The sequence below is a fragment of the Salvia splendens genome, chromosome 7 (genome assembly GCF_004379255.2).
Source record: "Salvia splendens isolate huo1 chromosome 7, SspV2, whole genome shotgun sequence".
In the NCBI taxonomy this organism is placed as follows: domain Eukaryota; kingdom Viridiplantae; phylum Streptophyta; class Magnoliopsida; order Lamiales; family Lamiaceae; genus Salvia; species Salvia splendens.
This window is the reverse complement of record NC_056038.1, coordinates 28,548,635-28,570,857: the sequence shown is the minus strand read 5'-3', so window position 1 is coordinate 28,570,857 and position 22,223 is coordinate 28,548,635. Positions and strand designations below refer to the sequence as shown.

At 35.2% G+C, this 22,223-nt stretch overlaps 1 protein-coding gene across 1 annotated transcript; it reads right to left on the bottom strand.

Annotated features, from left to right (window-relative positions):
• Positions 1-11,589: 11,589 nt before the first annotated feature.
• Positions 11,590-19,574, bottom strand: LOC121742361 (succinate-semialdehyde dehydrogenase, mitochondrial-like). Its single transcript, XM_042135478.1, has 19 exons — positions 19,352-19,574; positions 18,981-19,103; positions 18,791-18,890; positions 18,137-18,273; positions 17,933-18,043; positions 17,240-17,302; positions 17,030-17,140; positions 16,611-16,676; positions 16,447-16,524; positions 16,302-16,379; positions 15,781-15,847; positions 14,972-15,060; positions 14,401-14,433; positions 14,284-14,316; positions 13,766-13,866; positions 12,812-12,897; positions 12,543-12,649; positions 12,382-12,459; positions 11,590-11,853 (listed from the first exon to the last, which is right to left on the bottom strand). Exons 1-19 carry the CDS (start codon positions 19,448-19,450, stop codon positions 11,821-11,823), a joined length of 1,593 nt encoding a protein of 530 aa, XP_041991412.1. The 5' UTR covers positions 19,451-19,574; the 3' UTR covers positions 11,590-11,820.
• Between the last annotated feature and the right edge of the window lie 2,649 nt (positions 19,575-22,223).

Genomic DNA, 22,223 nt, shown 5'->3' with positions numbered 1-22,223 from the left:
CCTCCTTGTTATAGGAGTTGATTTGTAATTTCCTCCTTCATATATATGATATAAATATATGAAGTTAATTTAAAAAAAAAAAAAAAAAAAAAAAAAGGAAAAGCGAAACTTGAAATCTAAAGGATCGAGGTGGGCTTCTTTTCAAACCTCTTTATTTTTCCGAAAATATTACGTGGTGTTATAAGGGTGGTTTAAAGCGATTATCATGCCGTGATTTGTTTTAACATGCCTATCTGATGTGGCTGTTGCCACTGTTATATAAATCGAATTCGGGTCCTCGTATGGCCGCAAACCCTACTTGGATTAGTGTACACCTATGGTAGACTGTGTGCTAGCGTACGGGCTGGCCGGTCTAGTGACCTGGTTTGCGGCTGCATTCCTTGTCATGTATTGGCAGATATGGTTGATGACGATGGGGAAAAATGACTGCGCAGTCGCTATTTTGAACAATGGAAAATATTTTGGTGCCTCGGGCCTTTATAAAAGCTCAAACCCCGATGGTTACCTACGTATGGCATGATAATATGTACTCTTATCAAAATGTTTTCGGACATGAGCCACTGAGTATTTTCAAAAGTACTCAGCCCTGCATATGTTTTCTCTATGTGCAGGTTGAGCAGCGACGAGCGGTTGGTGGTGTTGAGTAGGAATTAATAATAAACTATGGTCGTTTTGAAACTCCGAGTGTCGTCGTGTCTTCACACATGACGTCACTCTTCTCTTGGATGCTTCCGCTGTGATGTTTTCTTTACATACTTTTAATTAAATTAAAACTGTTTCATTTGGGATATTTGAAAACTCGTTACTTTTGAATAAATGCTAAACCCTTAGTCCTTTATTTATTAAACGTAATTACTCTTGGTCGCTTTATTTATTGAACTTAAGTTTTGGTCACACTTTTATTGAAAACCCTAGCCTTCTTTGAATGTCCTTTAAAACCCCATTTAAGTCGCGATCGCCCGCTTTTATTAACCCTAGGGGGGCGGTCGTGACATGGGTGGGGAGTCTTCGGCCACAAATCTAGTCCATGTACCGGGTAGATCACACCTGCATAGACCTGGCGGAACGTTTCCGTTGAGTAGCAAGTATGTATGAAAGACTTTACAGTCTCTGATGATAATTGCATGGCAGCACATGCGTGTGGGCATGGCAGTCCCGTCAGCATTCAATGTCTACAGCTGCACGTCCGGTCCCTTAGATCGACCACGAATTGTTCATTGAATTTAGTGTCCACTTGATACACCCATTCAACGGCGTCCCTCACCATACAGTCTCCAACTTTGGCCTTCAACTTCTCGATCTTCTTCTGTATCTTGGGGCTGACACAGTCATCGAGCCTTTGAGCCATCTTCCGTCGGGTTGTAAATCTGTCCATCAAATACATATGGATGCATACCAGCATACCACATAAGGGCTTATCACATGCAAAAAGTAAAACCCGATTATAGCATTCTGAAATATTATTCACGAGTATGTCACATTTGGCCTCAAAACCGAAGAAGGCTCGGCTGCAATGCTCCTTTGAAGTATGTGCGGTCAGCCACTTGTGTGCTCCAGAGTTCAGTTGCTTGATTTCATCCATGACCCTGCCGAAGGCATATTCATTCATCGCACGAGCGGCTTCCCAAATCTTGCAACGTTGTCGATGTGAACCTTCCGGAAGTTATTATGCATATGCCAGACACAGAAGCGGTGCTCGGCCATATGGCAGCAACTCCGTACCGCATTGATCAACCCCTGCCAACATAGTAAATTATGCATAAGTCCATAATTAGCAATTGTCATTCTGATAACTTTCAGAGTATATATACCTTTTGTCTATCTGACATGAAGGTCCACTTGCTTGAGTCATTGATTTCCAAATAATGGACTAAAATCTTCTCGACGGCTACAAAGGCAAATGCGATAGGAAATATCTGATCGTTTGGGTCTAATCCAAAAGGTGTCAACAGTATGCCTTTCCCTTGCCCTCTCAGGTGGCATCCATCCAGTCCCACAATACGTCTGAAGTGTTGCTTGAATGACGTTTTGCACGCTTCATAGCAAACATAAATGCCAGTGAACTTCTCATTCCAATCTGACTGTCGCCTCGTAACTAGCACGATGGTGCTCCTGGATTAGCCCTAATAATCTCTGCCTAGTAATCATGTAGCCTCTTGTACTGCCTGATTACATCACCCTCGATCATCCCCCTCGCTAGTGCCATTGCACGCTGTGCCTTTCCAAATGAAATGTTAATCTTCAACTCGTATTTGACTTTATCAATAAATTGAATAACTGCCATTCCCGGGAAGATCCTCATATCCTCTTTGAAGTACTTAGACAAGCACCTGAAATTTATATAAATAATGACATTAATCAACTGAGAATTAACTAACCAAAATAAATCAAGAAATTATTGGACTAAGTATCGGGCATTAGCACAGCCGTGGGTGTAAGAAGCACCTCCACACTTGTGTGTTGGCTGCAACCATCAAATCTGCCAGCAGCCAAGAGAAGGCCTGTGGGTTAGGGTAATCTTCCAAGGACAACCCGCTTTATTCTTCTTACTCTTTTCTAACCCACGATACACGGCAATGCGACGTATTTTTTATCGTTCTTCAACAGCCTCAACTTGTTACTCGTCTTCACACCTTCATGCCTAATAACTTCTTTGAAATCATCCTTTGAGTTTAAGTGCAGACCTAAATCCCATCTTGGATCATTCAAGTCTGTGGCGGGCTTGAATCCTCGACTCACAACCTGGGGCATATCTGGGTCACCTTCACCACCCAAACTCTCATCCTCACTCCCCTCCTCACTAGGTGAATCACTCGGTAGGTTGTCACTTGAAGCCACCTCATCCCCATCATCAATGACTCGCATTGATTCCACCACATTCTTCCATCCCTCGACTTGTGCCGCTATGATTTCGTCCTCCTCCTTGTCGCTTAAGTCATAGTCGCAATCGAAAAAAGTAGAACCATCACCATCATACTTTTCCTTTCCCTTTGCCTTAGATCTTCTCTTAGACTGTTCAACCTCATCAACCTTTCTCTTTCCCTTCTTCGTGGCCACAACCTCCTCTTCAAACTTCTCATTGTCCATATCACTATCCAAACCACCCCCTCCCTCAACCTCTAACTCACCTCTACCTCATACTCACTTGCTGAATCCTGGCCCAGACTATCATCAAAAAACATGTACCCCTCACCAGATCTCTCACCAGGCTCATCAGCACCTTCACCACCTTCCTGACCGTCATCCTCCTCTTCACTTGAAGAACTTGCAGTAACACCAACTTCCATTCTTGCTATTGTATCTTCCATTCTTGCTGTTGTATCTGCCATTCTTGCTGATGTAACTCTAACCGGACTCCGATTCTTGTTGTAGTCCTATCTTTCCTCTTCCATTGGATTTTGCATTTCCTTTTGTGTTAACTGACTCATAGGCATCGTCCACAGCCTTTGTCCTAGCGGCAAGGAGCTTAGACATTATTGTATGAGGTGCCGAGTTCGAGCCCTCTTGACATCAGTTGTAATTTCCTCCTTCGTATAGGAGTTATTTTAAAAAAAAAAAAACTCATAGGCATCACTAGCCCCTCAGCATCATCAATCACCATACCCCTAACCTGAACTGGATAAACATCACCGACTCCATAATAGACTCCTAACTTTGCCATGTCAATTGCAGACTGATTGTCAAACAACCGCACCAATCCATTCTCCAAGCTCATCCTTGGCCATAGGTAGAAGTACTCGAAACCAGTGACATCTACCCACCGCTTCTCATGAGCATCATCAACCTCCAATTTTGACCACTTGTCCATATCACATTTATGAATGTAATCACACTCACCATTTACATAATGCTTTCCACCACTTCCCATGTCTCCATGATACCATTGTAGTGGATCATTGTAGTGAATGTTCCATTTGTAAGCAAATGTGTCAACCATAAGTAAACAATAAAAACATAACAAAGTGGTCCAATATTTATACAAAACAAACCCTGTTAGTCCAACACATATCCAGACAAAAAAATTATCCATGTCGTCTGGTTTCCCTACAATCAGACTATCCACTTGTTTTACCCACCATCAACCACCCAACAACACATAAAATACACCTTTGAATGCAGATAAAATAAAACACCACATAAGACTCAAAAACACATTTCCCCAATCCTACCGACACTGCCAACACAATTCAATGTATATTCGGTGGGACCACTTACATGCATATTCTATGGGACCACAATTTAATGTCAGTCTATTCAAGACGAAGTCATACATAACCAATTATTGCAAACCCTAGTTTTTACATGAAACGAATAACTCATATGCTCAGTTCAAAACTGGAACTGGAACGAATAACCTTCTCGAAATGGATTTCAAGGGGGTGGAACTGGAATTTCATCTGGAGGACACGACCTCGAAGAAGAAGCAGCAGCCTTCTCCTTCGGAGGAAATGGCAGCTTATGAAAAAACCGAGCGGTCACGTCTCATCTTCGTCCTCCTCTCTAATTCTGGGTCATCGACGTCAATCGGAGGCCGTCGGTAAGCCTTGGAAGAATTAGGGTTTGACTTTGACCCGCCCGGAATGTAGCTCCACTTCGACTTCCGCGACGGGGCTAGGGTTCGACGACGCCAACCCACCTTCAGGACTAGGGTTAGCTACCGACGGACCAGGACCCTTCTCACCTTCATTCTCAGGTGGCTCAACTTCATTTTCAGATGGGTTCGACTACTCCCAACTCATGGCTGGAACGTTGGTATATCGCTTAGAATCGCTGGAATTTAGGGCTTGGAGTGAGAGTTGGATTTTATCGCTCAGAATAGCCGGAACGATACTTTTCCTTCTTCTTTTTGAAAATGAGAGTTGAAGAGTCGTTCTTCTCTTATTCAAAGCATAACTATAATTATGAAAATAAATAATTGGTATTTTTTAAGAAAATAATTAGCAAATTATTTAGTCACTTTAGTCAAACTTTTGCTAATTAATGGTTGACTTCCGCATTTTAACTGAGCCGTCCAAAAATGACCAAACCGGGAAATTGGAAAATGTATATAATGGAAAAAATTCGTAATTTGACTATATGTTTTGGACCAAAGGGAGTTGTACTCTTACAAAATAGGTTGTATAAGTTTTATTTCACAAATACCAGTATAAAAAACATTTATACTTGCATACAACATAGAGATAATAAAATAAATTAGAATTATTTGTGCAGCTATTTTGTAAAGATAATCACTTTTATCTTTCCTAAAAAATATTTCAAAATTTTAATTTCACAATTTCTTTCGATTAAATTATTTTTTCATAAAATATATATTAAATTAGAGTTAATTTTAAGAAAATTATAACGGCATCGTAACTGCATATGTTCAAATGAAGAAATTTGATAATATTTTTTTTCATGCTCATATGTGTGCGTTTTGAGTGTTACTATGTCGATATTGTTTGACTATTTTACTGATATTGATGAACGTTGTACTGATATTAATAGGCTCCAATTCTCTTTGCATAAAATATAGTATCAATCGGTATAAATCAGTATATTGCAATTATAATATCAGTTGTATGACCTATACCAGTTTATCACTTAGTCTATATTTATATTTATATGGTGGATAAAAAAAGGATAATTATAACTTTATAAGATAATTTCCACCCAAAATTATTGAGACGCTAATATATTAAATGTATCATCATCACAAGAAAAGTATATACACACGTACTGTGAATGAAACATATCAGTATTAAGTATATGTGTGTGTATTGCAACAAGAAAGATTACACATCGATTATGAAAACGTAGAGTAATTTTAAGATATGTCATAACTACCTTAATTTTAATTGAACCATTATTTCCGCTTCTATTAACATTAATTTCAAAATATTATCATATGACACGATTTGATATAACATTATCAATAAATCCAATTGATATTATATATTGGTTCTTACTTCTTAGTTCCTATTTTTATTGTGCATTATTAAGTTTTAATTTTGTCATGAAATTAATAATAAAAAACTTAATGAAGTCATTTTAATTTGAAATCGTAATATTGTATGAGTATAGAGTACGAAGAAATAATAAATACATATCTCTGTAACATTGAAAAGGAAATAAAAAGAAGAAGAAAAGAAATGGTATGCATATGCCGAAAGCGTAGTACATAATTGCAGATCCCTTATTTTCATTCCTCTACTGTAAACTAAACCATCACAAGTCAAGTGTTAACTTAGGAACAATACTTATTTATATGTATACAATAATGTTTATTTTAAGAATATATTAATTTTTATATTTATAAACAGAAATGTTAATGTTTGTATTACATTATTGATTCTTTTAAAATTATATACTAATAGCGATAATTCAGATTGATTTCTAATTAACTCATAAAAGAGGTTTTATTTACTCTTCCCACATATGTAAATAACATAAGGGTTTCTATATAAAATTCATGCAATGCAATATACTATTTTGGAGTGCCATGATATTTTGAAGGTCACAGTTGAGGTTGTGTTGGTAATAGTTTTAGAAGTAGGACCATTAATTTGATTTATTTCTTTAAAGTATGCGTCTTTTGTTGCCTTTCGTGGTACGACCCCTTTTTAGGTTATAATGATCTGTTCTTTTCATTCTCAAGACTTGTCTTGTCTCTTAGTTTTAATGAGACACAATCCCCCATTCAAATGCTTTAAAAGCATATGAAAACATAACTTTTTTTTATTTTCCTTCACTTATGCAATTTTCATACTAATATATATGTATGCATATACGTATTGTATATCCGCCAGTTTGGCTGTTTAGTTGGAATTCAAATATAACGAAGGTTAAGTGTTAATTATATTCTTTTGTAATACATACTCCTTCCGTCCTATAAAAATAAGGATGACATGTATTTTAATACACAATTGGTAACATAGAAGACAGATAAAAAGAAAAAGTAATTTAAATATTATTAATCGAGAATGAGTTTTACACCTCATTAAAAAAAAGAAGTTTCTAAAATTTAAAATCTAATTCTTTAATTTGGAATAAACTGAAATAGTAAAATTATTCTATTTTAATAGGACTAAGGGAATATTAGTAATTAAAAAAAATTCAAGTTCACTTAGGAAAAAAGAATTAAACGGGGTCTATTAGGTCTAAGGCTCTAAGCCGTAATTTACACCCTACTCCGGTAACTAATGAGTGAAAACGAGAGACCCAAGACTTTTAAAGTGCAATATATATTTTAATAATTTATTAAGTATGATTATAGCTCCCTATATTTCAATAGTTGAATTATATTCTTTTCTGAGGTGTACTAACTCCTAAGATAGGTGAGTCATTTTTTTTTTGTAAAAATTTTATTTTTTCTTCATACTCTATCATCTATCCTACTTTATTTTCTCTCCTCTTTAATCTTTAAACATCGATTTCTTAAATTTCATGTCCACATAAAATGTATCAACTCCCTTAGGATGGAAATGTATCAACTCGCTTAAAAGTTAGAACGGATGGAGTATTAATTTTGTTATATTTTAAGTTATCTTTTCAAGAGGATCTACAAACAAACTAAAATTGAAAAATTAACCGATTTTCAGTTTGATCAAACCCTCAAAAATGAATTATAGATTAGTAGTAATAGTAGTAGCAGTAGTAGTTTAACTAAGTAGTGTATATAAAATAGCATTTGAGAGTTAACGTTAAATTAAAATATTGATCACCTTGAAGTAAATAAATATGAATAGAAAAAATAAATAATTTAGTGATATAGGGAATTAAGATTGTAAAGAAAAAGGCAGAAGAGGACGTGGTGATGAATGCATAAAGCAGCATGTGTGTGTGAGGAGCTTTAATTATGGCTAGCTCTAAAGGCCACTAATCACAATCTCTGGTGCTTTTGTGGAATAGAAGATTGTCATTCCATGACATGCACACAACCAAAAGTTTACCCCACATTTTATTTTATTTATCTTTTGATATTTCAAAATTTAATTCATGGACTTCTAATTTATAAATATAAGGATTATTCCCGCCTATTATCACACAATTATCCGGATAATAGGTTTTCACCACTAGCTTTGAAGGTGGCAAAAAAATCATAAACTTGGCAAGGAGTGATAAACTTGTGATTGTTTTAGTCTATCTATGTACGGATATGATAAATTGTCAATGATGTTTATTTGATTTATATATATTATGGTTAGAACTTAGAACTCAACTCATTTTAAATATTTTAGTGATCAGTATTTTTGGTGGCTAAGAAGCTTAACATTAGTCGATGTGTACATGTGTAATGGGGCGCACTATGGTCAATATATAAGTGAAATTCGGTCAAAAATTAAAGCAAATCTCAGCTCTTGGATCCTTAGATTGGATGGTTGTGATAATAATATCTAAGCTACATTATTAGACTAAAAAGTGTTACATTATTAGCCGAGCTATATTATTAGACTACACAATCTACATTATTAGACTAAAATGTGTTACATTATTAGCTGAGCTACGTTATTAGACTACATAATGTATATTATTAAATGACATATGACATTAATCTAACAGTTACATCACAAGATCCAATGACTAAGATTTACTTTGATTTTTGATAGAATTTCACTTATTGATTTGATCACATTCCTAATCCAAAATATGTGCAATGTTACCTACAGGTTTGAGAATTTTAACAGGTGAAATTAGTGAAACTTGAATGTTGCATAATCCTCCTCCGTATGTGTTTATTAATTTACAAAATAGTCAAAAAAATCGGAATTTTAGCATTCTTCAACTTTATCTTGTTTCTCCAAAAAATTTTTTTATCTATTTTTATCTATGAACTATTCAATTTAAAACCTTTATTGTTATTATTATTAGTCTAGATAGTATAAGATATTAATGTTGCAATACTTAGAATTAGATCTAGTCTTTATAGGTATATTATTCGTAATTATTATTTTTAAGTATATTGTCCACGTATAATCAGTTATAATACTAATAAAATAATCATCACTAATTATCCTAAGTTTAATAATTGTTAGTGTATACCAGTAGTCATTTCAAGTCCAATTAAAATAAGAATTATGAACTATGAAACATGGCCGGTGAATTGTCCATGAAAATGTGAAAAATAATTAGCTGAAAAAATAAAGTTTTGGCATTTCGTATATGAGTTTGAACTGACATAATAAACCATTCAATAAAGTGACAAATAGAATTAAAAGACTATAAATGGTAGTTGGTTTTTATTTTAAAATGAACCAATCCCTGTAGCATAATATATGTAGGATCGATGCATATTGTGTTTGATTTAAACTCTAAACACGGGTAATGAGCATATATGATATATCCAGAAACTATGGCACCAAATTTATTCTTTTCTAAGAAATGTATATAGAACCACTCAACCAAGTATATGTTAATTAGACTTGATTTGTTAATTAAGTATTTATATATAACATATACATAAGATAAGTTGTGCGTATGGTCGATATAGATCTTTAATAACAAATGCAAATTATTCTTTGATAATTAAATGGTCCAAATATATTGAAAGGGAACCGTAGCTTGAGAAAAATAAAGATAGTTAGAAATATTGAACAATAATATTAAAATACAGAATCAGTTCTTACTTCATTGAGAATTAAAGTAAAGATTCTTTTTCATATATCCTCAAATTTCTCTGTATTCAAAAAATATGTGCGCCATGTTAATTAATTAAGTACTTTTGATGGTGGGCTTCAAGCTATGTCACCCCTCCAAAAAATTTAAAAAACTGTTTTTTCCTATATTCATCAATTTTAAGCACATATTGATTTCAAAAAAAGAAAACCAATTATATATAGACTCTTATTTTTCCTTCAACTCGGGAGTTTCCGCCTACAACCCAAAACAGATCTTACAAACAAACTCCAAACAGTTAAATTTAGGAAGTTCAAATATTGTTTTTATGCACTAACTCAACTCTATTTCAATGAATAAAAGCTAAATACATATCCACTCGTTTAGACACATCTACGTACAATTTCTTTCCCTGCAAAACCCTAATTAAAAACGTAGTATGGTAGCCATGAGTTCCATAAAATTTACAAAAGATTAACTACGATGCTTTACACCTTGCCAAGGCCGATACAATATAGTAGTATTAGATAACAAATTATATATAAAAGCATGCGGTTAGTAGTTAATTATAATTATATAATGTTTAATGGGAAATTAATTTAGAGTATCACGTTAGAGTAGCTGTCCCATTACTAAAGCATATGCACTAAAAGTTGAGGTTTATTTTTTAGTAGTTCGTTTATATTTTTAAACCATAAATTAATGTAAAAGCGGTCGAATTGGATATGAGGCCTGTTTGCTTAAATTTTAAGCATCTTAATATTCTTTCCGAATTTATTCCAAAAAATGAATATATTCCTTTTAGGTGAATTGGTGGGACCTTATACTTCTACGAGTTCAAGTCTTCTTTTACCACTATTTGCCTCTTTAAATTGCTTTCTTATAGCTATAAAAAATAATGATCATATGTAATAAAGATATTGTGAAGAAATCATATTAAATGATTTTTATTGTTGATGCAGTGCTCATCTAAATTTCGCCTGATCAATAACCTGCTTTTGGTGTGGTGTTCCCACATAATTTAAATAAGACCAAAGAGAAGCACTTCTAGAATTTATGGCAAAAGGGTTCTAGATTATGTTCGATCAATTAGAAATATATTCAGCTTGCCTAGTAAAATTGTAGCAATATGACGCCGTTAATCACAATTTACCCACGAATACAAAGTTAGAGTTAAATCTCTCTATCCCATTGTTTTCTAATTACGAAATAATTAAGTTGATGAACTCCCATGCAATCTACACGAAAAGGGTGCAATTGGCAACAAACCAGATTGGTTGTGTTAAATGACAGTTTTGTTATCTTTATATTCGGTAGTCAAGTGTAAGATTAAATTGATAGTAGTACTAATTAAATCGATGAACTCCCATACAATAAAGGATGAATTTATAGTCCTAAACTACCAAGATGTAGAATCAGCTTCTTCATATTTATGTATACTTGTTGAGGAATATGATTTTGCTTATTTAGCAAGGGAAATAAGTAACTAACATCCATGTGTTATTTTAGTGAGGATAGAAGCGTAAAAAACGTAAAAGTGAAATAAGTCGTGAATTAGGGGCAGGAATCAGATTCGTTGAGGAGAGGAGAGGACCATCTTATTTGGAAGGTCTTCTTTGACAAGTGTCCTTTTTATCTCAAAAGCCCAAAAACGTGAACCGGATATCGAAAGCGCCAAACGTGAAGATGGATCCATTTGCAGTTTCAAGATATCTTTTCTTCTAACCCCTTCCAAACCCACCCAAATAAATAAAGGAAAAAGAGATTTAGAAAAGGAAAAACATCCCCCATTTCGAATGTGAATGCGTACAAACAACTTGAATTGGGGATGTGACGCTCAGAAAATGAAGAAAATTGCAACATGATCTTCTCCATTTTTTAACATCACCAACTCACAAAAAAAAGGCTCATTTTCCCAGAAAAATTCAATCATCTTAGCCCGGGAACTACTTATCAAACGTGATCCAAACCCCATTTACACCACACACACATACATACAAAGAGGGAGAGGGAGAGGGCTGAACCTCCCCACAAATAGTTCATGACATAACAAGGGTGCAAGAAAGAGAATTCGTTTTCTGGGAATAGTACAAAAACTTAAAAATAAATGGTGCAGCTCAACTGTACAATGCTGTTTACAAAGCTCGGGGTAGGGCTGCTGTACTAAGTGCAGACAGTTGGGCCTTTATTGGTGTATCCGATCCGATCCGATCCATGGACAACAACTTAGTTCATGTTCCCCATGCATATATATTTCATCTGCAACAAAAAAAAAGTACAATATTACTATGTTTTAACCAATATTATCAAAATCATCAACAAAAAATCATCAACATAATGTCGAACTGAACAAAGACCTGTAATATATGATCAAGAAATTAGTACCACCAGCAGAGGCGAGAAAGTGGTGCTACCTACTAAGTGATGCAGCTATTTAAGGATTATGTTCAGCTCACAGATTGTGGCCATGAGTTCAGTGTTCAGGCATTCAATCCCTTTGATGAGGTAAATTAGGATCCCATGCACCAAGGTTTACGAAATCAACATGTATCAGAGGATGAGTTCACAAAAAACAGCAACTCAGAGAATGAATCTTAAACACATAGTTATCATGTTTTTTATGTATACTTGTTTTAAATCATAAGACCCAAAATGAGTGTGCTGCACATGGCACTCTGCATTATACAGAGTCCTCTTTGAGTCCTCCCCAACCAAGAACAATTATAATGTTGGTAAATGAAATAAATCAATACACAAAAAAAAATAGAAGTGAATACAGATGCATACTTCCAGATATTCATCGATCCCGTATTTTGATCCCTCACGGCCAAGGCCTGATTGTTTCACACCTCCAAATGGAGCAACCTACACCAAAACGAAGATGATTAATGAAAGATGAAGCATACATTTCTTCTATCTTCCATACTAGAGAAAAATTAGATCCCAACCTCTGTAGAAATTAATCCTTCATTAACTCCAACTAATCCATATTCAAGAGCTTCAGAGACACGCCACGAGCGTTGCATGTTTGTTGTAAAGATGTATGCAGCCAGACCTACAAATAAGAGGTTTGTTTCATTCTAGGTACAGATTGAAGTATTGGTTTCGACGAGCGTTCACCTTGATTAAAAGAAAATTGCTGAAGAATTTCACATCTTAGATATACAGGAAGAACAGAAACCTGTTCATATTCAAGTTGAGGGTCATATCAGACTACCTGCATTAGTGTCATTGGCCCGGCGAATAGCTTCTTCCTCTGTCTTAAATTTCTGAAGAGGCGCAACTGGCCCAAATATTTCCTCCCTGATATCAAGAAAATATGACGGTTAACTACAATAGCAAATACTCCCTCCGTCCCTAAAGAATATGAACATTTGGTTCGGCATGGGTGTTAATGCATAATTGGAAAAGTAAGAGATAGAAAGAAAAAGTTTTTAAAGTATTGTTAGTGAAGAATAGGTCCCATCTCATTAGAGAGAAATGAGTTTCTAAAATTAGAAAGTTCATACATTTTAGGGACGGACTAAAAAGGAAATAGTTCATACTTTTCAGGGACGGAGGGAGTAAAACAATGTCAATATTATTTATAAGTCATTAGATTGTGATCAATCTTAAGTTATAGAGCACTCAACGGAGAAAAGGATTTTATTAAGTTTCTACCTAAAAGTATATAGAGTCAAAATGTATATGTAGAAAATATACAAAACAACATGACCATTATCAATTTCCAGCCACCAAAACATCTTACAACAAGCAATAGACTAGTAAGAGAAAGGTTGGCCACTGCAATAACCAATCCCACAAGCACAAGCTCAGGTCAAAATTAGACTTAGCGACATGCTCCCATTAATTAAGTTTATTCCACATTTCACTGATGCTCACAGAGACCAGTAGTGAAGGCTATTCTCCTTTCCTGCACCACCTACTATGACATATGAAAAACATTTTAACTGTTATGCATTTTCAGTATGTCATGCAACAGAACCATCATGCTGGCGACTAGGTCAACATGGCACACAACAAGGTGCGATAACTGCAAAGATATGCATTCTGTCAAAACATGTAAAGATGCTCCGTTTCCTATAAGTAATTGCAATCACCATTGACATTGCATCTACAAGCATCGTAATGTATAAATAAAAGATTGTTTTGATCGTGCTGTTAGAGCTACCTTGCTAAAATCATCTCATTTTTTACATCAGTCAGCACCGTGGGCTCATAAAATCTCATCCCGAGACTGTGTTTCTTGCCGCCAACAAGGACTTTAGCTCCCTTGAACAAGAAATGTATATTTGTTAGCCCAGTATGTGCGAGTACATTATCAATAAAACGGCATGCCCTTTGGCACATTGAGTAGATCACAAAAGTTTCCAAAACCTGGAACGCTTTTAATTTTACAAACATCCAGTAAGGAGCTAGCTAACAATATAGTTCACAATACACATGTCACCATAGCTTACATTAAGCACATGAAATCTATCACCATACCTTTTTCCAAACATATATACATATTCAAAAGCAGTGCACTGTCAATATCTAGCAGACAGTTGATGAAATATACATATTTCCTCAAACACGTTACTCTACTCTAAGCCTCAATAGTTTCTAAAAGACATGAAAACAACATGATTGGCCTTTCAAAGATAATTGACGTTAGCAGTTATAATTCCATTCAACAAAACTACAAACCTTTGAGATGGCATCTTGCACAAAAGATTCAACCTATAAGGAAATTGGAATGTGTCAATAACAACTATCTTGAAGTACAGAGTTATATGCAATGGGAATGTGAAACAGAAAGCTAACCTTGTGCACTGCAGCATCATTAATCAAAGGTCCCTGTGTGATATCAAGAAAAGTTAAAGCTAATGATTATTCTAATAGTTTGGCTACATCATAGATTTAGCAAAAAGGGTATCTGTGAACAGCAATGCTATGTTGGAAGAGAACACAATTTCTAGAGGCTTACCACAGCCCACGAAACTTTGCTAACAAACATGTTGGTAGTTAAATTTGAAAACACCATAAAACAAACAAATGAGATTAGGAAAAAAAATGGTGTATTTAATTGTTGATCTACCACATAAACTCTCCATATACAAGCAAGACAGTAAGTTTGTAAAGCAGGGTTAGTGCTCTCTATCCTTTGCTTCGTAATTGCTAGTTGCCTTTCATCTTTAGTAGTTGCATTTTATTTGTTTCAAAATAGTTGTTTTCCATATTATATATTTATATTTGATGTAGAAGTGTTGAGAATTGATTTGGGTGTGTTACTTCTACATGCTAGGCCTATGGCATATGGCAGCAAAAAATACATGCAATAAAGGAACAATCAGCAAAATTTTGTAACAAATTTGAGATAAGCAAAAATACTGACCACATCTACTGCACCTTCGGTAAAGCCATGCCCAACTTTCATATTCTCAACAGCCTTTGAGAAGGCATCTGCAAACTTCTCATAAATTCCTACAACAAAAAAAAATCAAAACAGGAACATCAGAAGGATTATGTTATGTTCCAGGAAAAGTTGAAACATGATGTATTAGTGGAACTCAGTAATATAAATATTATATGCAGTAGCTTCCAACTAATCAATGATTGTACTCCTCCGTCCGTCCCATAATAGATGTCCCACAAAAGATGTCACATTTCCCTTTTTGGAAAAAACTCTCTCACATTAATATAATAAATATACTACTTTCCCTCTCCACCTAACACACAAAACATCTCCTAAAATCCCGTGCCATTCTCCAACTATGCCATCTATTATGGGACGGAGGGAGTATTAATATATTGGACATTTCTTGAAGTTAACAATTTTATGTCAGCTTGGTACCTAAAAATATCCTAGATTTCTATGAATTTGCTATTTAGTAGTACTAGTAATTGTTTATAATTGCCAGGTCAGCCATGATTGGACAATATGTAAAATCAGTCAAAAAGTTACATAATGCCATGGATAGAGATTTTCTGTAGCAGACTAGGTAAAGTTGAGTAAATCCATAATAATTAAGGCGGTCTATGTACATGACTAAGCCTAATTTTCCATGTGATTAAACTCGTTTCTATTTTCAGATGAAGAATTAAGCACATGTATACCCTATAAACTCGTACAAAACCACTCAAACATGTATTAATGAATTTAGATAAGAATAGAAATGACACTCTTTAAGGGTTTTCAGCTACCTTCTTGCACTAGCACTCTATTTGCACAGACGCATGTTTGTCCACTGTTCCGGAATTTACTTGCCAACTGAAATTGCAAAGATACAACAGGAAGAAAGTCTAAAAATTGAGAATGTATCATTTAAGGCAACTTGCATAAAATCCTAATATTGAAACCCTTCTGTTTCTAGTAAATTACTGTATAAACAAATCATCCAATGTTAAAGCTGAGGAAGCCTCACTGTATGACATATTGAACATCACAAGTTCAAGAGCCCAGACAGCTCAAGTGTGTATTTTTATTTTGACCAAATAAAGAAAGCATCAGCCAAAATATTCAAAACAATGGAAGTGCTAGCAGAAGATAATTTAACATACTTTTTACCACCTTGAGTCATTGACTAACAATGATATCAATTTCCATACAAGAATTGATACTTCATCGTATCTACTTGATATAAGGTCAAGGTTCAAATTTACAACCTTAAAGTCTTTTTGCTATAGTAAAATTATGCAGATTATTAAGAAATGGGTTCTCTTACAGCTCCTTTCACAGCCACATCAAGATCAGCATCATCAAAAATTATGCAGGGTGCATTTCCACCAAGCTCAAGGGAGACCTGCATGTGAGAATTTTTAATAAAATAGTAAAGATGATTCAAGGATGCATGCATTTTCAATGCCTACCTTCTTTACAGTCGCTGCAGCACCTGCCATCAATTTTTTTCCCACAGCTGTCGAGCCTGTGAATGTTATCTTTCTCACCTAAACAAATTTTGCTGACATTAAAGTCTATTTGTTTCAGTGTTCTAAACCATAAACACCATATTTGACTTTTAAGAATAGAAAACCTGAGGACTTGCTAATAGAGCATCCCCAATTTCAGAAGCATTTCCCATTACAACATTCACTGCACCCTGTCTTGCAGAAAAAACACAACGATCAGAGTTAACCAAACATTGTAATAACCACAGATAAGACAAGATTAGCACATAATGTCTTGGGATTACATCAGTCATCAGTCCCAATGTTGTGTCTATAATTTCTAATGCTTGACGATAAGCATGGACAATAGAATGAACCAACACTAATACTCTATAGTAGCTTATATCAGTTCGCTTTTGAGAGGGGGCACTGTCTGTTGTCAGATAACTCATTAGTGCTTGCGATTAAAATCTTCACTTTCGAAATAGAATAGGTGCAGTCCTTGCATGCCAATACCAATATGCTACGTGTCTGTGTAGTTTTAAAGGCTCAGAATCAGAATTACACGTGGTATCCCAGCTTGAACAGAGAGTTCCGCCGCCGCTAATGCAGTCAATGGAGTAAATTCTGAGGGTTTCACGACAACAGTACATCCGCATGCAAGGGCAGGGGCAACCTGACATCAAGACAAACAATCTGATTTGCATGATACCAGTGCAGCTCTGTCACAAGAAACAAAATTCGAAAAGACTATAGAATAGGAAATTAAATCAACCTTGCGTGTAATCATTGCCAAAGGAAAGTTCCATGGTGTAATTGCCCCAACAACTCCAACTGGCTGCGAGAGAACATTCCTTTTGTTAATATAAATACCTAAATAATCAGTATATATAGGTGCCCAACCTTATCAACCCACAGTAGGACATTCAAGTATACATATAATGTAGAAGTAGATGACTAAGTTTCAAGCAGAAACAATGCACTTTCCTTAATGCACATTTAATCTGAACCTATGAACTATTAAAACAATTAAACAACCACTTGTGGATTCTTTCTATAAAATAAACCTAATTTTCCCTGAGTTAAAAAATCTTCAAGGATCACTTCTCATTCAAAAATAATTCAACATGGATTTCATTATCTATAGCATCAAGGTTTCTCAGTTCCTTCAAAACCTAGCTGATTGATTTAGGACTCTGTTTTTACTGTCTCCTCTTTGTTGAAGAGTTTGTTCTCTATGGATGAAACAGGACATTGAATCCCAACACTTCAAAATTCAGTTAGATCATTCTACCAGCATCTTACTTCCTATACTCCTTTGTTCATGAAACATATATTTAGGGCTCATTGACTATTCCCTAGGTAATTTTCGGAACAGGAGTTTCCACTTGATAAAATGCACAATAGTGTCAAAGAGTGCATAACAGAAACAGACGCAAAATATAAAGAGCTACTCAAGAACATTTACCTGTTTTACAACAAACAACCGACGATCAGGTAATGTTGCTGGAATGATGTCCCCATAAACTCGCTTGGCTTCTTCTGCAAAAAACTCCACAAAACTTGCTCCATAGCCAACCTGTAAATCACATAATTTATATATGCTCTCCAGTGAAAGATATTCAAAACATAATGTTGTTATTGGTAGAGCAGGGATAGAAAACTAGGGTACCTCACCAATGGCCTCTTTTAGAGGTTTTCCTTGCTCTAAGGTCATAAGTTGACCGAGCTCTTCTTTGTGGGACATCAACAAATCATACCATTTTCTTAAACACTTGCTCCTTTCAGCAGCGGTTACCTTGCTCCAAGCTTCAATTAAAATTGATGTGTTAGAATATTAGACTATATAAAACACAAACTACAGTTCCACCCTACAAAAAATAGAAAGAATAATTAGATTTAATAATACAAAAAACAATTAATTGGACTTATCAATAGGGGAAAATGGCAAACATAATCAAACTAAGTTTCTGGTAATAATAATAAAAAAAGGACAAGGCATAGTAGTTCAATTATCAGATGCCATGAATATTTTCTTCCCTTTTTGCATAGTACTCCATCATTAACTCATCAGAAGGAATATCACACAGATAAGAAGCAGAGGCAGTTCCCTAAGCAGTGTTTATTATTAGACGATACCACCCTAGGTAAGAAATGACTACTAGCTGGATAGCTGAACGAGAATATGTTTTACATATATCTTATTCTTATCACAGATATACTCATAGCGCCTTCAAGTGCAATGTCTGGTATTAATTACATGAGAAAATACAAAAACAGGGGAACAGGGCAGCAGATATCCGGTCAATTAACATGAACAACTCACAAACAAATGCTTCTTGAGCTGAAGCAATAGCATCATTTGTCTCCCTAGCACCCATGCATGAAACATTTGTTATAACCTCGCCTGTTGCAGGATTGATGACCTGCCATAGAAAGGTAACAGCACTTTTTAATGCTTAGAACATACTCTTATTTTCCCTGAAGTTGTAATTGGCAATTGCAGACTCCCTAACCTCAATAGTTTTACCATCGTATGCATCAGTCCATTTGCCTCCAATGAAACCTTGGCTTCTAATGAACCCCGAGCTGCTGAGACGAGCAGCAACACTGCTTGCGTCCGTACTCATCTGATGTGCCTGTAAAGAAATTCTGATCTGAATCACAATATTCACAGCATTGGTGAAGCACTACTGCTAGCAGCGCATCACGATGATCTAACGCAGAAATTGACAAAATAAAATGTAATTTCTACACTCGACTAAGAACTAATAATGTCGCATAAACTTGACATACAAAATTGAACAGAAACGAATCCGATACTAATCTAGTTCATCTCGCGCAAACAAATAGAAGATTGGATTATCGAGAGTGGAAATCGGAGAACCTGGCAACAAAATAGAGAGCGCGGTTGAGTTGTTGTGGCAGCGAAGCGGTGAGGGAGAGAGCGGCGGGTAAATGCCGTGGCGATGCGTGCCGACGCCATATGGTTTACAAGTGTTGACCTCCTCTGCGTCGCAAGTGTAGAAGATCACAATTATTGGGATTCCAACACTTGTATAACTGATACTTGCTGCTGGAGTGGTACGCTGGAGCTTCACCTACGACAATATTGCTACAGCTATTTAATTATTTAATTGTTTGCGTTTATTTTTATATAATTAGTTTTGTCGTTTTCACGTGTCAGATTGGGCCTATTTAATATAGTCCATATGCAATTCTGGCCCAGCATCATAATTACGACATAACTACTAAATATATTGCAATTTCTGGTGGAAAAAATATGGAATATATGACGGTCATGATTCTATAACAAAATAGGGAAATACATTAATGATCATAAATTTAAAATAAATTCTTCACAGATGGTAGTTGTTAAATTGTTTTCAAATTTCAGTGCATGTGTATTGATAAGGATTCTCAAATCACTGTGACATCATCTTTCGAAAAAGTCTAATTTATAAGAGGCACTAAAAACTAACTTTTCTTTACATGAGACAATCCTTATAAATTGTTTAGGTGGAGATTTGAAATACGAATGGATGATGAATCAAATGGAGTTCATCACATTGTGGTATTACTATGCTGTATGCTTATGTATTTATGTCTGTATAGTAGTATTTGACTTCTAGGGACGTTTTATTTTCACAGTTGAATATTTTTTTTTCTATTACTTTGATTTCTTACAATTTTAAATTAAACATAGCTCAAAATATAAAATACTACTACAAAAAATTGGAATATTAAACTCCAATGCTCCAAAAACTTCTGATCCGTTTAGATAAATATTCCATTCTTTTCAATAATCATGATGTGTTTTTTTTGGCGTCCCAAATATCTTGGTTTATTTATTTTTCCTAGCTGTATTTATCACTCATATACCTTTTGATAATATTTATTACTCACATACTCTCACATTATAATTTAATATTATTGCATACATACCTAAACTAAGTTATACTTCCTCTCTGCGTTCCTAAAAAATAGTAGTACTAACTTAGTTTTGATAGTTAATGCTACAAATTAAAATGCATAAGAAAAAAAATGATTGAAGTCGTGCTAATTAAAAATGAAATTTATATTATTAATAACATGATGGTAATAAGTGGTGGGCTACATAAATATAGTAGTATAAGTTAGTAAACATATATATGCGTGATGCTATTGAACTGTGAGAAAGTGTATATGACTAATTTTGATGGATGGATTAAAATAAGTAAATATGATTATTTTTGTGACCAATACAACATTTTTTATTAGTGTGAATTCGTCGTCGTTGGTTTACACTGCCATTGAATTGTTGTCAGTTCAATGAATGCACTAGCACAATCAAAGTGAATGGCGAAAATCCCTAAAAATGAACAATTTAATCAATCATTTTAACTTCATTAAATACGCATATATAGTACTTTTAGACGGCTTGATTATTGAATTAAATGCAACCGGAATTGATGAATTCGAATCTCTGTGTTTCTTCTAGTTAAGACCATCGCACAATATTTGCCTACTTAAATTTTACAAATTATTGCATAAAAAATGAAATGTTAGTGACAATCTTCCAATTGTTGCACTTAAATTAACTTTAATTTCAGCAGATTCTACCAACCCCGTCAACCACTATGCAGCATTTATTTGGAGCATATGGCCTACCTTCTTATTTTCTTCAAAAACTCCCACTTGTAGGGATATTAACTCGAGTAGCTTCGATATTTGAGTTCATCTTTGGTGAATGTTCTTTTAAGCAACTCTTCTACAACTTGAATTAGCACTTGAAACTTAAATTTATGCAACATGTTCGGATTTTTAGGTAAGAAAAGTTGTTGCCTACCAAAATCGAAATACAACAACAAAGATGATGATGCCTAGTGGTTGCACTAAGAGTTTTTAAATGAGATATTTGTAAATGTATAATGATGAATCGGCGAATTTTTGATGGTGATGAATGCAGGAAGATGCAGATCACGACACAGATTTTACGTGGTTCGATTTACTGAGGTAAATCTACGTCCACGGGAAGAAATGAGGGCAGAGTTGTATTGCTTGATCTGTTTTCTTACAGCTTACAATACAGACTTGCTATTTTGTATTTGATCTCTAGAAAGCGAGAGAGTCTTAGAACGTAACCCTATCTATCTGATCTAGGTTCTATTTATACATTGACCTAGATCGTGGCATGCAGCCATTTACTAGGTAGTGGATGTCGTGGAGATCGTGGCGATCTTGCATGGGTCCACTATCCTGCATGAGTTAATGACTGCTTGACACCACTAAATAGATCGTGGGTGTAGTGGAGGTGGAAATCCTGCATGAGTCCACTATCTCCTAGTTCGGCCGAATACTGAGACCGAACTGCTGAATTATTGCCGAGCAGCTTTTGCCGATCTGAGAGTAGAGCTTGATGCCGACCTGAGAGCAGAGTTTGATTGGTTGGCTTTTACCGAGCTGTAGGCTGGGGCCGAACTCTTTGGTTGTGCCGAACTGAACTCTTTAGTCATGCCGAACTGATACTCTTTCTTGGGCTTTAGGCAGATGGGCTTTACTGCTGTTGGGCTTGTTTAGTACGTACTCCATCACTACCCCCCCCGGAAAGTGAAGTGAATCACTTCGGCATTCTGGATAAAGGTACGGGGTAAGTTGATGTTTGTCCTCGGTCTGATGAAGTGAACTCTTCTTTGACCGGACTCGTCTTTGGTCTGATGAAATAAACATCTTTGACCGGACTCGTCTTTGGGCTGATGAAATAAACATCTTTGACCGGA

What these genes read in the sequence shown, in the direction of transcription:
- LOC121742361 (XM_042135478.1), bottom strand. Translation starts at nt 19,450, where the DNA reads ATGGCGTCGGCACGCATCGCCACGGCATTTACCCGCCGCTCTCTCCCT. An exon ending in TAAAAGAGGCCATTGGTGAG is followed by an intron (nt 18,044 to 18,136) that starts GTACCCTAGTTT and finishes TGTGATTTACAG; the next exon opens with GTTGGCTATGGAGCAAGTTT. An exon ending in CTGCAGCGACTGTAAAGAAG is followed by an intron (nt 16,380 to 16,446) that starts GTAGGCATTGAA and finishes TCTCACATGCAG; the next exon opens with GTCTCCCTTGAGCTTGGTGG.